This window comes from Metopolophium dirhodum, chromosome 6 (assembly GCF_019925205.1).
Source record: "Metopolophium dirhodum isolate CAU chromosome 6, ASM1992520v1, whole genome shotgun sequence".
NCBI classification, from domain to species: Eukaryota; Metazoa; Arthropoda; class Insecta; order Hemiptera; family Aphididae; genus Metopolophium; species Metopolophium dirhodum.
The window spans coordinates 33,663,655-33,678,785 of NC_083565.1; the positions used below are offsets into that span (position 1 = coordinate 33,663,655).

At 27.2% G+C, this 15,131-nt stretch overlaps 1 protein-coding gene across 3 annotated transcripts; it reads left to right on the top strand.

The window, feature by feature from the left end:
• The first annotated feature begins 26 nt into the window (after nucleotides 1-26).
• LOC132947889 (ring canal kelch homolog) lies at nucleotides 27-7,882 on the top strand. Of its 3 annotated transcripts, none has more exons than XM_061018134.1 (11): nucleotides 27-187; nucleotides 4,192-4,355; nucleotides 4,427-4,655; nucleotides 5,163-5,338; nucleotides 5,398-5,494; nucleotides 6,267-6,423; nucleotides 6,494-6,594; nucleotides 6,660-6,953; nucleotides 7,029-7,169; nucleotides 7,232-7,499; nucleotides 7,573-7,882. In XM_061018134.1, the coding sequence occupies exons 2-11, from the start codon at nucleotides 4,219-4,221 to the stop codon at nucleotides 7,758-7,760; spliced, it is 1,788 nt and encodes a 595-aa protein (XP_060874117.1). In that variant the 5' UTR covers nucleotides 27-187; nucleotides 4,192-4,218; the 3' UTR covers nucleotides 7,761-7,882. The 3 variants fall into 3 exon arrangements, with proteins under 3 accessions (XP_060874117.1, XP_060874118.1, XP_060874119.1); XM_061018135.1 differs by having other exon boundaries at nucleotides 7,576-7,882; XM_061018136.1 differs by lacking the exon at nucleotides 27-187 and having other exon boundaries at nucleotides 4,262-4,369.
• Nucleotides 7,883-15,131: the final 7,249 nt, after the last annotated feature.

Here is a 15,131-nt window from a genome sequence, read left to right on the forward strand (position 1 = left end):
CGTTCGGCGTTTCGCAATCCGATGGCTACATTATTCGGTGCAATACTCGTCTTGTCAGCAGTCTAAACATAAAGGAAGTTAGCAGTTGTGCTTGTGCCGCGTCATTGGTAACTACGAATACTACGCAGTATTTACTCTTTGCAATTAATAACATCAATCATTTGAACAGCATAATATTTTAGTCTTGGTAAGTCTTAAAAGTTTATTAGTTATTACTATCGTCGTCGACGGGTTATAAATTAAATTATCCAGGCACTGTTAATATTTTGAAAATATTTATTTATTTCACTTATAGGAAAAAAAAAATAAAAACTGTCCACCACTCCGCTCATTTAATCGTAAATTATTTTTACTAATTAAATAAACGTTTGAAATATTGTTTTAAACATGCGCGAGTGGTGATAAATAGTTTACTAATTGCCGTGGTCTAATTTCTTTACAAGACAAACAATTTAAAGTGGATATTAAATCTACAATAATATTTAAGATTACGTGATATTATGTCAAATTACAATTACGATTAAAATACTTTTTTCCTAGTTCGGAAATTTGGACATCTAGTTGATTGACATTTGAATAATCGGGTAAAGTGTGTCATCATACTAATATTATGTGTATATAAATAATATATGTACATATACTATAACAACTATTACTTAGGTAAGATTGAAATATGAATAAAGGATAAAATTGAATAGGTATGTGCCAAGCATTTATGTTTCGTAACTATATTATAGTGTATTTTGTAATACATAGGTTCATAAATCCTAATAAAATTATAATATAGCTATCAAATAGTAAAATGATGCGTGGATAATCTTATATTATATTATTGTTGGAATGTGCTATCGCTAAGTATAATATTATAATGTGTCAATATGTCATTGATATTATGGTTTACAAATGGCAGATCGAGGGAGTACAAAATCAACGTAAAAATACTTATTAATTCTCATCAGAAACTGTCATAAATTCAGTTATTTACTATATGCATTATTAATTATAGGTGTTTTTCTACACATATTCAACCGAGTGCTGACAATGTACAAAATATTATTTTTAAATATGTGTGATAGTAAATTTCAATTGTAAATAATTAAAAACAGCTTCTAATATCCACAAATTGGTCATAAAAAGTAAAATATAAAACATTTAATTTAAAAAAACATTAAAAACAAAAAAAAAACGGGTAAGTCAGATGTCGCTCCTCTTTACAGAAGATTTCTAGTGGGTCACTGTATAATGGATGGTATTAAATTTGAATTCAACGATAATATAATATCATTGTATATGAGAAACGATTCAGTGTGGATACTTTATATTATAATATTTATATTGTTATTATACTTATTATTAATATGGTATCCGGTAAGTTGAATTAATATTATACAATTGCAACAAAATAACTAAAACCATTGTTTTCGGTTATTTAATATGTCATTTCGTCAGAATTTGAACATAAAATAACTAAAAAAAAACTGTATTTTATATTTTTGAGGTTTTTCGGTTACAGAATAACCTATTATGTGGAGCTTGTTTTAAATTTTCAATCCTTAGCTATATTTGAACACTTTATAAATTTGTATTCACAAAACCATTTCGAAATTTAAAATTTGATAAATGTTTTCAAAATTTAAACTTTAAATACATTTAAAAAATAATTCTGTTTATGTATTTTTAATATTTCTGAACTGCTATTTAAAACAATTTATGATGAACCTTGAATTAAATTTTAAAGCTTTATTACTTAAATGCAGACGCTCTAAAATGTAATATTCCATTTCAGTAAACTTTGCTAATTACCAGTGTTGGGAATAGATAACTAAAAAATTATCTAGATACGATAAGATAATTTTAACAAAATATTATCTAGATAAAAATAAAGACAACATAAATGTAATTTATCTAGATAAAGATGAATACACAGGGGTGGATTGGCCTATCGGGAAATCGGGAATCTTTGTGAGGGACAGCCTGGCTACTATCATTATTTTATTATAGTTACAAAAAAAAAATTATATTTTTATAAATTAAGCATAAAGAGTCAAATTATTTTCAAAATTGTATGGTGTATTGGTGTCAAAACATTCAGTACAATTTTTTAGTATCTACAGTCATTCGTTTTTTAATTACAACAAAATAAGAAATTCGTTACATCATAAGAAATCTAATAAATATCAAATGTTATAAAAATATAAATTTCAAACGCTCGTAAAACTTTAATATGACTTTCTTGTAGACAATTTTTTTTGACAAAGGTAGCAAAACTTATGAGTAATCTTGTTTTGCATTTTCAAATCTTAGATTTAAAAAGAACATTTTTTATGAATTGCTAAATCAAAATAATTTGCAAATTTTCGTCATTTTCACTTATTTTGTCAATATTTGAACTTAAAATGCCTATAAAAAAAACTGTGACTAAGGATTTTTAATATTTTTCAAATGTCATTGTAACAATATAGTAGGAGCCTTGTATTAATTTTTCAAGCTTTATTAACCAACAAATAAAATTGTTTTGGTATTTATAGAAAAAAAAAATTAAAAAAAATGGAAACATAAAATGTCCGTAAACAGCTCAAAATAAGTCAAAACATTTGGAAAATGTTATGGTGTATAGAAAATGCTAATATAAACATTCAGTCAAAATTCCATTTACCTACGGTTATTTGTTTTAGAGTTGCACCAAAAACCCGAAAACTCGATTTTCTCGAAAACAGATTGTGCGTAAAAATTCCCGTTTTTCCCTAATTTTTCTTTTGTTTTTCATGTCGCTTTTGAAAACTACTGTGACATTTTTACTTTAGAACCCCCAAAGTACCAACTATATTCTTTTTATCAGAAAAGTTACTGATGAAGAAAATCCAAGCACTTTTACTGTCCTAAAAGGTGATGACAGACACAATAAAAAAAAAAATAAATTAAAAAAAACGCATCATTGTAAAATTAATACATTCATCATTTTGCTCAGAATCTAAAAGGAATTAAAAATTAAAAAAAAAAAAACACACATCATTGTAAAATAAATACATTTATCGCTCCGTTCAGAATCTAAAATGTAATAAGATTAAACTTCAAGTTTAAGTTAGGACAGTCTGAACAACTACCTTATCTGACTAACCCAAAACTATTGTAGCTTTAATTTACTCTAATTTCCCCTAATTTAGGGGTAAAACTAAACAAATTTTGAAATTCGAGTAAAATTATGACCATTGGCGGTGGGGGGGGGGGGGGGTGGTGGTTTATATTTGCGGTGCAGGGCCGGTTTGATCCATATTTCCCGGGCCGATAAAATTCACAAATCCACCCCTGTAAATACAACAATACATTTATCTATATAAATATATAGATAAATATCATTTTTTTACACTTATTTTTATTGCTTTTTAGTATTTTTGTAGTAGGTATTAGATTTATACCAATATAATGACATAATATTTATAATAACAACAAATTGAGTCTTTGAAATACAGTTCTAAGTTCATTTTAATTTATTTTTAAAATGAATGGGGAAATAAACCTATAACTAATTAATTTTAATATGCTTATTATGGCTAGTAGAGAACGATGTATAGTTCAAGCCCGCATGCAGGTTCTCGTATCATTGTAATATTGTCGTTGGCAATAATAACAAGAAATATATTCTTCTAATTTTATAAATAATTTATATTATATTAGAATTTTAGTAATATTGGTTTTATAATTTTGTAGGGGGCACTATTATATTATCTAGATTAGCCCATTTTTTTATCTAAGCTAAACATTAGATAAATCGTTACATAATTATATAGATACTTCAAAAAATCTTATCTAGATAATTCCCAACACTGCTAATAACCGATTTTTGGACGAAATTTGATATTTAAACGAAGAAGAATGGTTTTAGTTTTGTGTACCATTCTAATTTATTCCGTTTTCGTTTGCTGGATAATTTTCAATTTTTAATGTTAATATTCATGATTATTAAAATAGAATAAATATGCAAATTTGTTATTAATAATATGAAAAAAACACACATAATATTAAAATTATAGAAAATAGTTCATGTCTGTATAACATGATGTTATTACTTACCTTAGACGAACAATGGAATAGACAATAACTATCGACTGCAAAAATTTAAATAGTCCTTACTCCTTGAATTTAGTAGCTATTCACATAAATAATATAAATAATCTATAATTTTTAATATAGTTTTAAGGTGTTATATCCATAAAAGAGATGGATTCTGTAAAACATGTTATACCATGGAAAAGTGGCCTGAAGAAAGTTCTGAAATCCAACGGATGTAAACCTGCAATATATATAAACACCTGTCATACTCACAATTTCTTTGAAGTCCTACAATGTTTACGAAAGTATGAGATTTTGAGTATGTCATATTAGCTGCTATCAAAATAAATTATAATAACGTGTTTTATGTTTTTAGAGAAGAAGTGTCATGTGATATTAAGTTAAAAACAGATGACGGTGTAATAGTGTGTGCTCATAAAGTGGTTTTAATATCAGCTAGTTCATATTTCCGTGCAATGTTCACCAGTTTTGCCGAAGGGGATAAATATGTTGTAAATATAAGAGATATAGATTCCAACATTTTACAACTGTTAATTGATTTTATTTATACTGGCAAAATAATGGTGACCGAACAAAACGTAATGGTAGGTATATAATATAATTAATTAAATTTTAGTAGACATAGGCTATGTGTCAAATAAAAGGATGTGGTGATAAAACTATAACATAATATGGATTTTTATGTGGTGTTTTTGACTCAGAATCTAAAAAAGATGGGCTATACAACATTGGTTTACTCTTTATTTGTAACTTTACCAGTGATATAGCTGTACGAACACTGTTGTTGTGAGTGAACTGTTAAACTTTCTTTTTTAAGTCGACTAAAACAATTTTGATGATATACACAAGACCAAATAATCTAGCAGTATTTCACGTTACTGAGAAAAAACGCTCTGAAAGATGATAATAATAATTTTATTTATATTTGAACTTTAAATAAATATTCAATGAAATATTTCAAAGTTGCAAACGTTGCATTAGGTAAAATAAAAATTTTCCTACCCCATGAAATTTTTAAAAATTGATGAGCCTAGTTGTTTTAGATTATAATCAAAATTATTTTAATTCATTATTATTGTTTATTTGTTTAGGTTTTGTTACCAGCTGCTATTTTCTTTCAATTGGATTATGTAAAAGGCGTATGTGTTGAGTTTTTACAAAAACAATTGAATACTTCAAATTGCCTTGATATCAAAGAATTTGCTGAATTTTATAACTGTATGGAATTATTGTCAAGTTCTACGGAGTACATAAAAAAACATTTTTTGTAAGCTTTATTAAATAACGGTCAATGAATCTTATAAATATTATGGTTATGATTTTCAGAAAAATTGTTGAAGCTGATGAATTTTTATCTTTGTCTTCTGAAGAAGTGATTAATCTAATCTCCCGTACTGACATTAACGTTCCATTTGAAGAAAAAGTATACACACTAAAATTCATAATTGTTGTATTTAATTAAAGATGGGAATTAAATTTACTTAGGCTGTTTGTAAGGAAAATATTTGAATCAAATGATTCACAAATACTAACAATAGGTGGGTGGGTGTTGGGTACCTAAATATACCTAAATAATTATGAAAACGATTGCATAGTTCAAAAGTGTTTTGCTGTTAATTAAATTAAGTATTTAATTCTTCAGCTTGATTGGTTTGGTATAATTGGTGGTTGTTCTAAAAAAAAATAACCTTAATTAAATTATAATGGTAGTGTATTCATCTCACAAGTGCGTAACATAAACGCCTCCGTTAAATTAAAAATTAGATTAAATTGACCTCTTTTAAAAGTTAAAGGTAAGATTATTATCTAGGGCAACTCATAGGTTTTTTGTTATATTTTAATTTCGAAGCGAGTTATTAGCATTTTAAGGTGTATAAACAATTTACAATTTTAAGATACTCATATTTCGATTGAAAATTAAAATATAATTAAAAGCCTACAATATTTCCTAAAGAATAATCATACATTTAAATTTAATAAGAGGTTAATTCACTCTAATTTTTCAACCAACTAAAATTTGCTATGTTACGCATTTCTCAGATGGACACAACCAATGTCAGTGTAGCGACAACATTTCAAACATTTAGTAGCTTATCAAATAAATAACTATATAATATGTCAAGGCAAAAAAAAAAGATTTACCAATGTAATTAGTCTTAGTTATATTTTAATTGAATCATATTTATTTGTTGTAGATATTTGAATGTGTTATTAATTGGGTTAAACATGAATTAGATTGTAGACAAGATAGTTTGCCTAAATTAATGGAACATGTTCGTTTGTCATTAGCACCCCAAAAGTATATATTAAAAAATGTAGTTAATGAACCTCTTATTAAAAACAATCCTAAATGTAAGTTTTTTTCAACATTATTCTTTTACTGTAAATTTATAATCTTATGCAATAATTAAAATATTTTTAGGTAAAGATTTTGTCATTGAAGCTTTAAATTTCCATAACAAACATCCACACATTACTATACCACCAACAATTCGTAATTCACCTAGACAGACTGGACTTAAAGTATTATTGAATTCAGATTTCAAATTATCTTTTCAATATCATTATATTTACTTATTTTTTTGCAGTTTCTTCTTGCCATGGGTGATTCATCAGGAATTGGGAAGTGTTCTACAAACTGGTATGATCCAGCAACCAAACTATTGTATACAACAATAAAAATGAATATGGGGTGTCAATTATGTGGTCTAGTCTTAATAAAGGATCATTTAGTTTTTGCCTTGAGTGATAAATATTCACGTTTAAGATCAATTCAAATGCTTGATTTATCTTCACGATCACTTCAATGGAAACCAATAGTTGACATGTTAGTTGATCGAGGCTGTTTTGGAGTTGGTGTCTTAGATGATCGTATATATGCTGTAAGTTATACCAATAAGTTACTAAACCTATAACTAATTTTGTGTTGTTTATACATATATGATATTAAATGATAGATTGGCGGTAGAATTTCATATCATTCTACTAATTGTGCAGAGGTTTTTGACGTAAGTGTTCAAGAATGGCGGATGATATCTCGTATGTCTACTGATAGAATGGACCACGGTATTGGAGTACTCAATAAGCTTATATACGCGGTAAATTTTTTTTTAAATTTTTTGTTTTTAATACTTACATTTCATTTAATTAATTTTTGTAGGTAGGTGGTTATAAATACAACAAAGCTACTTTGAAATCTGTTGAATGTTATGACCCCACCCTTGACATATGGACACCAGTCACACAAATGTTCACAAGTCGTCGACAACCGGGTATAGGAGTTTTAGACGGTGTAATGTATGCTGTTGGCGGTGAATGTAATGATGATAATACTAGTTTAGGGATTCTTAAAAGTGTTGAGGCCTATTCACCAATTACTAAAGTTTGGTCTCCTATTACTGACATGCACTTAAGCCGATACAATCCAAGTGACTATAAAAATTAATTTTCAAAAAATCTTTTTAATGAACTTATTGAGTTTAAATTGCATTTTCATTATAGAAGTTGTCACATTTAATGGTTTGTTGTATGTTATTGGCGGAATTGATGAATCTATAAATCATTTGGACTCTATAGAAATATACGACCCCAATAACAACACGTGGACTTTGGATACATTGCCAACAAGTGAAAAAGGAATTTATGGTGCAGTAGTCTTTAATTTGCCATCACATTTTAGAACTGATTAGCTTATACATGGTCTCACTGTTGGTTGTTGTCATATTAATTTATAATACATGAACACGTCTCAGGTATTTTATACATTTTTGATTTTGTTATTGTTTGAATAAAATGGTTTTTAATAATTTTAGTTGACTATTATATTATTTCTCAGTAAACTTCTGAATAAATCATCCACATATTTTCTTTAAATATTCTAGTTTAAATAAGGTTAATTTATTTTTAGAGTAGATAATAGTGTAATACTATAAAGTTGAGAGCAATATAATAACATAATATATTTGCCCGACACCTAAATAATTTACAGTAAAAGAGGGAAGGTTCCCATTTGAAAAACAGATATTTGTATCAACACATGACACTCCTTAAGTACTACATACAAAAAAATTATGAATTTGAAATATATTGATTTAGCCCAGTAGATGCTTCAGTATATACTATATACAAATAACCATCATTTTTCGGAGAATAATAAGTAAGTGTTTTCAGCATAGTACGTTGTTATCCAGCATTATATTTGCAAGTCCCAAATTATGTTAATTTGTATTATGTTATTTTTATGTTATACTAGTAGATCCCGTGCACTTCGTTGCCCGTTAAATGCACCAACTCTATATGACTCAAACTTTGTTCAATTCGTTATTTAATATTCGGTGTATGGTCTTAAAAAAGCATCTTAACTTTTCCGTTGCCCGGAATAAAAATTCTGATTCGCAGCAGTATATTATCAGGTAGGCAATCTACCTGTGGTAGATCGCGGACCCCGTGCTGTTTGTACGTAAGTGTAGGATTTAACTCTAAAGTATCAAAGTTATACCAAGTTTGTCGTATTCCACCTGTGGTGGAATTATATTTTTTAATTATATAAAAAATTCTAACCTAACCGTACTAATATCAGATGAATAAAAAAAACCATATTTAACTATTTTTAAATTAGTCTGTATTCTTGTCAGAGGTCTTATCTACACACAAACATTCATTTATATGTTCCATCTTCCATAGATAATAAAGATATGGATAGGAAATTGAAGCTTATCATGCGTTCATGTATTAATATCAATTTTGAGGTTATATGGGGTAAAATGGTAAATATTATATAATGCCAAAAACTACTCAAAACTCAAAAGTCACAAAAGTCAAAAGTCTTAATAGTTCTTAATAGGTATATTATATTATTATTATAATTCCCTGTTAGCAATTTAGAATATTTCATATTTTCATATTATATCAGCGGGCGGCAATTATTTGAAGTTTGAACATAATCTTAAATAGTGCTCCATGTAGGAGAGAGAACATTCTTAAAGATATTTTCTCTTCTCTTCTCTTCTTCTTATTGTATATTACTTTTAATTCGCGTAAATTTAATTGAACGCATTGAAATTGTATTCAATATAATTCAAGAAGTCAAAACTAAAAGATTGCCTCTAATACGATTTTAACATAAAATGGGTAACAAGAAGGTAATTATAATTATTATAGGTAAGTACAGGTTTGGAGTATAAAATATTTGTTAATAATTATTATTTACTATACCTGCTACTTATTATTGCATTAGCCTCATTATTTATTGTACAAGTAGACGATGTTTTTGTACAATGGTGTACAGGCGTGAATCTAAATATCAAAATGGAGAGGGGGTTAATTTTTCGGAAAGGACAAAACGATAATGCACAATAATTAAACATTAAAGAAGGTAAATAAATAATCATCTAAAATAAATTAGAACTTTATTGATCATTGTTAAGAGGACGCTACATTCCCCGTCCTACAAAATATTATGTAAACCATCGTAAAAACTTTTTTTGGACGGGAAAGAACCGAGAAGGTTACAGTCATAACTATGTAAAAGAAAAACATTGGCTGTGAAATATCGTTTTTATTTTTATTTCTGAATAAATTGTTCTGAACGAATTTCCGATTATGGTTGAGTAATAACAATCAACAACCACAACGTATTATGCTTGTATTATTTGGCTGGCCTTACAATACATTATCGTATTATTTATCTCAAATCTACTGCTCGTCGAACATTGGGGTGCGATAAGCGATAGTAAAAAAAATCGGACAAGTGCGAGTCGGACTCGCGCGCGAAGGGTTCCGTACCATAAACATGTTGGCAACATTGCATATATTATATATTCTAGGATTTTTAGTATTTTTCGTTATAGCGGCAACACAAATACATAATCTGTGAAAATTTCAACTTTCTAACTTTCATGGTTTATACAGCCTGGTGACAGACGGACGGACGGACGGACAACGGAGCCTTAGTAATATCCGTTTTACCGTACGAAACCCTAAAAAACAAATTATTGCCTATTCGCATTATATTATATATTATTTTATACTTTACAAATCACCTTGTCAGTACCTTATCTGAATCAAACCGGGCAGCTGAAAAGTTCATTCCTACATTTTTTTTGCACCGCTTCTTGTTATTTGTTGGTGATCGTATACCGTGTACGTATTACACCAACATTGAAACAAAATTTGCTCTTGATATTTTTTTAAGGATTGAAGGTAACAAATATAATATATTTATTTTACCTGCCTAGTATATGAATAACATAATTACGTCCATCTAGGATTTACGCACATATAATATCTTACCAATTACTTACGCGTATTATTCTTAGGCCTATACCTAAGCTACAAAGTATTAATTTTTATAAATGTTGTAAATGTTATAATGTTATAAGTTATTAATGGTAGTATATTGTTGACTTATAGAATGGCCCACAAAAAACTATCGGGTGCACAAAATATAAAAAAAGGGACAATGAGTTATAAAATAAATTGTATAGACTATAGAGTATAGATACGTATAATACTAACTGACGTTAACTACAAAACAAAATAGTTAAGTACATACATAATATTATTAATATGCGTATTATATGTAATCAAGTATTTTATCATATTTTAAATTAGGTACTCGCGTATGCTATACCTTCCACAAAACTGAACACATGTAACTAAAAACGGTGTATTCGAGCTACTAATTAATTAAAGTTTATTAAACTAAAACTTTCTAATATCTATTGCTGATGATAATTATTTTTAAATATTTTAAAATGCGTATAATATATTGTTATATACTTATATCTCTTTATAGCATGTTGTTGTTTTTACGTCATCCCAGAAAAAGTAAGTAATTATTGTCTTTGTGGATGTATTCCAGTTATCGAATAATAGGTAGGTATCTATTATTTAAGTATAGTTTTCTATGACGAAATATGTTAATGTTATTTATCGTAACAACTCAAGCCGCAGGTACTTTCCTGCAAAGTTGGGCATTAACGAGTTAAAAAGTTAAAGTTAAGCTAAAAAGTTTATTAGTTTACGCTAGTTAACCTAACTTAACTTAGCTTTTGGATTCGCATTAACTTAACTGTTAACTTACTGGATTTTTTTTTTAACTTAAGTGAAAGTAACGACTTAATTTTTCGTTTTAAGAAATGAGTTAAGTTAATTTATTTGGTTTTTAATTTTATTACATTTCACTTTTTCTATACTGTCATCGTTATCATGTCAACAAATATTTACAGAGAATTGTTTAAAGTTAAACAAATTATATTATTTCGATCCAACTTATATGGAAATAATGTACAAAGTATAAACACTAAAGTCTATAATTTAGTTTTGGGTTGGAAAAAAATTAAGTTGTATAAGCGTTGTATACGCTTTTTTTGAACTTAATAAAAAGTTAACAAAAAGTGTGTATTAACTTATAACTTAACTAAGATAACCTATAATTAAATTAACTTTTAACAATTAAGTATTCGTTATTGGTGCATATAAACTGAACTAAGTTAAAAAAAATCATTCACATGCCCAGCTAATAAAAATATAACATTTATAAGAATATGTCATAATTTTCGGTATTTAACAAATATTATTGTAAATAAAGTAGTTTAAATATAACCTATTTACGTGGAACCTTGTTTTAAATTTTCAATCCTTAGCTATAAAAGTTGAACATTTTATACATTTTTAACTACAAATAATTATTACATTTTAAATTTGATACATTTTGTTGAAAATCTAACTTTAAATGCTCATAAAAAATAATTGTGCCTATGTATTTTAATAATTTTTCAACTACTATTGTAACAATATATCAGGAGCCTTGTATTAAAGTTTCAAGCTTTTTTACAAAACAAATATAATTTTATTGACATTCATAGAAAAAAAAACTTTAAAAAAATTGGATACTGTAAATGTCCGTATACAGTTGAAAAGACATCTAAATATTTTGAAAATTATATCGTGTATAGAAAATAATATTATAAATAACCAACGCGTCATTGGTATCTACGAATACTACGCAGTATTTACTCTTTGCAAATAACATTAATCATTTTGAACAGCATAATATATTAGTCTTGGTAAGTCTTAAACGGTCGTTGACGGGTTATAAATTAAATTATCTTTAGTTAATATTTTAAAAATTCAAATATTTTTTGAAAATATTTATTTCCACTTATAGGAAAAAATAGAAAACTGTCTACCACTCCACTCATTTAATCGTAAATTATTGATACTAATTAGAATCTCGTTATAAATATGTTTTTAACATGCGCAAGTAGTTTACCAATTACAGCAGTTTAATTTGTTTATAAGACAAACAATTTAAAGCAGATATTAAATCTACATTAATTTCGATTACGTAATATGTCAAATTACGATTACGATTAAAATACTTTGTTTCCTAGTCCGGAAAGCTGGACATCTAGTTGATTGACATTTGAATAATCAGGTAAAGTGTGCCATCATAATATTTTGTGTATATAAATAATATATAATATTATTAACTATAGTCTATAGGTATTACTTAGGAAGATTTAAATAAGAATAAAGTGTAAAATTTAATAGGTATGTGCCAAGCATTTATATTTCAGAACTATATTATAATAATATGGCAATATGATATTGATATTATAATTTATAAACTGCAGATCGAGGGAGTAAAAAATAAACATAAAAATACTTTCTCATCGAAAACTGTCATAAATGCAGTTCATTGCTATAGTAAATTAGTAATTATTGATCGCTGATAGCTATATTGCTATAAATGCATTGGTTGTTTAAATAATAAATTTCAAACAGCATAATACTATGTATAAAATACTTTTATACTAAATTATATTATATAATACTGTTATTAAAATAATTAAAATTATAAAATTTTAATAATTCACAAGTGAACAAATTTCTGACCACAAAATTTTGGCACCTCCAAAATACTGGTGCCCAGAGCAGTTGTACCCAGCCCCCCCCCTAAATGAGGTCCTGACTGAAGTAGAATATATCTCGGGATGCGAAACAGTCAAAGGTTTGGTTTGGATCAACAGATTAGTAAGGGAAATCTGTAAATGTATAATGGGTGAACAACCAAAATTATACATGGAGAACCAAAGCACAATTCGACTAGTGAAAAACTCAGAGTTTAACGAAAGGACTAAACACATCGACGTCAGATACCACTTCATCGGGGAAAATTTTGAAGAAAACTTTTTCGACTACAGTTTGTTGAGACGGAAGAACAATATGCAGACATATTCACTAAACCACTTCCAAAGGATAGATTTTAAAAATTAAGAGAACAATTATGATTGTTTAAATTACGTTAATTATTTATTGTATAGAATATAAGTTAAGGGGGTGTGTTGAATATACTTAATTTAATATTGTATAAAAAGTAACTTCATATTGTGCAATAATAATAACATCCTTGTTATTCCCAAATTGCAAATATCGCCATAAATGTTACAATGACAAGGTCAATAGGTCACTTGTATACAAGGCTGACTTTTAACATACTATAGGCACTATATTTATATATTATTACTTATGTAGTTATGTTGACGTCATGCGTTTAGTAAATGATTTACTCACATAATAATGTGTTTTCCCTAAAATCCCTTTTCAGTACAAATTCTTTAGACTTTTTCTCACCAACAACCATATGCGGGCTACATATCTCGGGTAACTACTGCCTATAATATAATCCAATTTATATTGTATCATAACAATTATAATATAACAGCCCATGTTCTTGGAATGGTTTTGTAATCAATTTTGCGTAACGCTTTGTTTATCGCCATTGATTATTATTAACTATACAATGGCTCATTATAAAGATAACGTATTTCCAAAAATAATGTAGCACTATAATAAGTCAATGTGTCATCACCCAATATAACATAAATCGAAAAAAATAAATAAAAAAAGTAGAAAATTTAAATTACTATGTAATAACAGCACAAAAAGTGCCGAAGTATTTTGAAATTTACTTCATGTCTAGTAATTATTGTACATCTGAATATTTGGTGAAAATATCAAGTGTCCACGGTTTGATATATGCGAGCAAAAATATTGTCTTTGCATTGATTATTTAATATTGAAAATATAATATACAGTTTTAAGTCTTAACTAGAAAATTTATTTGTTGTCTTTAGTTAAAATTGGTTAACTGGAGATTGAACATTTTTACATGTACTTATATCAAGAGAATTAAGAAAGTCAAACTTATTAATTCTCAAAATTAACATTATGCCTAATATCATATATTTGGTATTATAATTTATGCATATATAATCATATTTAAGTATTTTTGAACAGTTACTTTTTTTTATAATTATTATTGATGTTTAAAATATTGGAATATAGGGGACTACAGTATATGGGACTTAACCATAGACCTATAAACTAATGAACAGCGCATTCTACTCTACCCTGCCTTAATGCACGGGAATCATATAAGAGAAAGAAAGAAGAGAGAACGAAGAGAGAAAAGAGAGAAAGAACATAAAGGGGGTAATCATTGAAAATATAAATCTATGTTTAGATTTGTATCTCTATACATGTGTACTAATATCATTGTTTTGAATGACAAAATACACTCATAAGCAGAATATATTTCACTAACTTAACCTACTTTACAACCAAATTTCGTATGATGGGTAAGTTTATTACCTATTTAAGAGTATTCAAGTTTATTGACGTTTACAGTGACATACATTTATTATGTAGATAAAAATAAATATTTTTAAAAATATTACACTTCTCAAAATACCTAATGAGTGTAGATAATATTTAAATAGTTAAATTAATTTACACGCGTAATATACATGGATGGCAACGTAAGTAACTAGCGTTTAACCCTTAACTTGGCAAGCATCAAAATATTAGAATGAAAAATTGAAAGTTGATATTTTTAAGCTAATTTATGGTCGCTGAATTCAAATATTTTAAAAAATTTTGGACCTGAAAGTTCAAAGTTATTAACTGTATCTTAAAAGATACATTGCCAGAAACCAACATATTGTAGTAAGTTCCTATATCTTTTAGGATACATTGCCAAGATAAGGTTATTT

Coding starts and splice junctions, on each gene's coding strand:
- LOC132947889 (XM_061018134.1), top strand. CDS start 4,219: ATGGATTCTGTAAAACATGTTATACCATGGAAAAGTGGCCTGAAGAAA. Junction 6,424..6,493: donor TATTAAAAACAATCCTAAAT/GTAAGTTTTTTT, acceptor AAATATTTTTAG/GTAAAGATTTTGTCATTGAA. Junction 6,954..7,028: donor TAGATGATCGTATATATGCT/GTAAGTTATACC, acceptor ATTAAATGATAG/ATTGGCGGTAGAATTTCATA.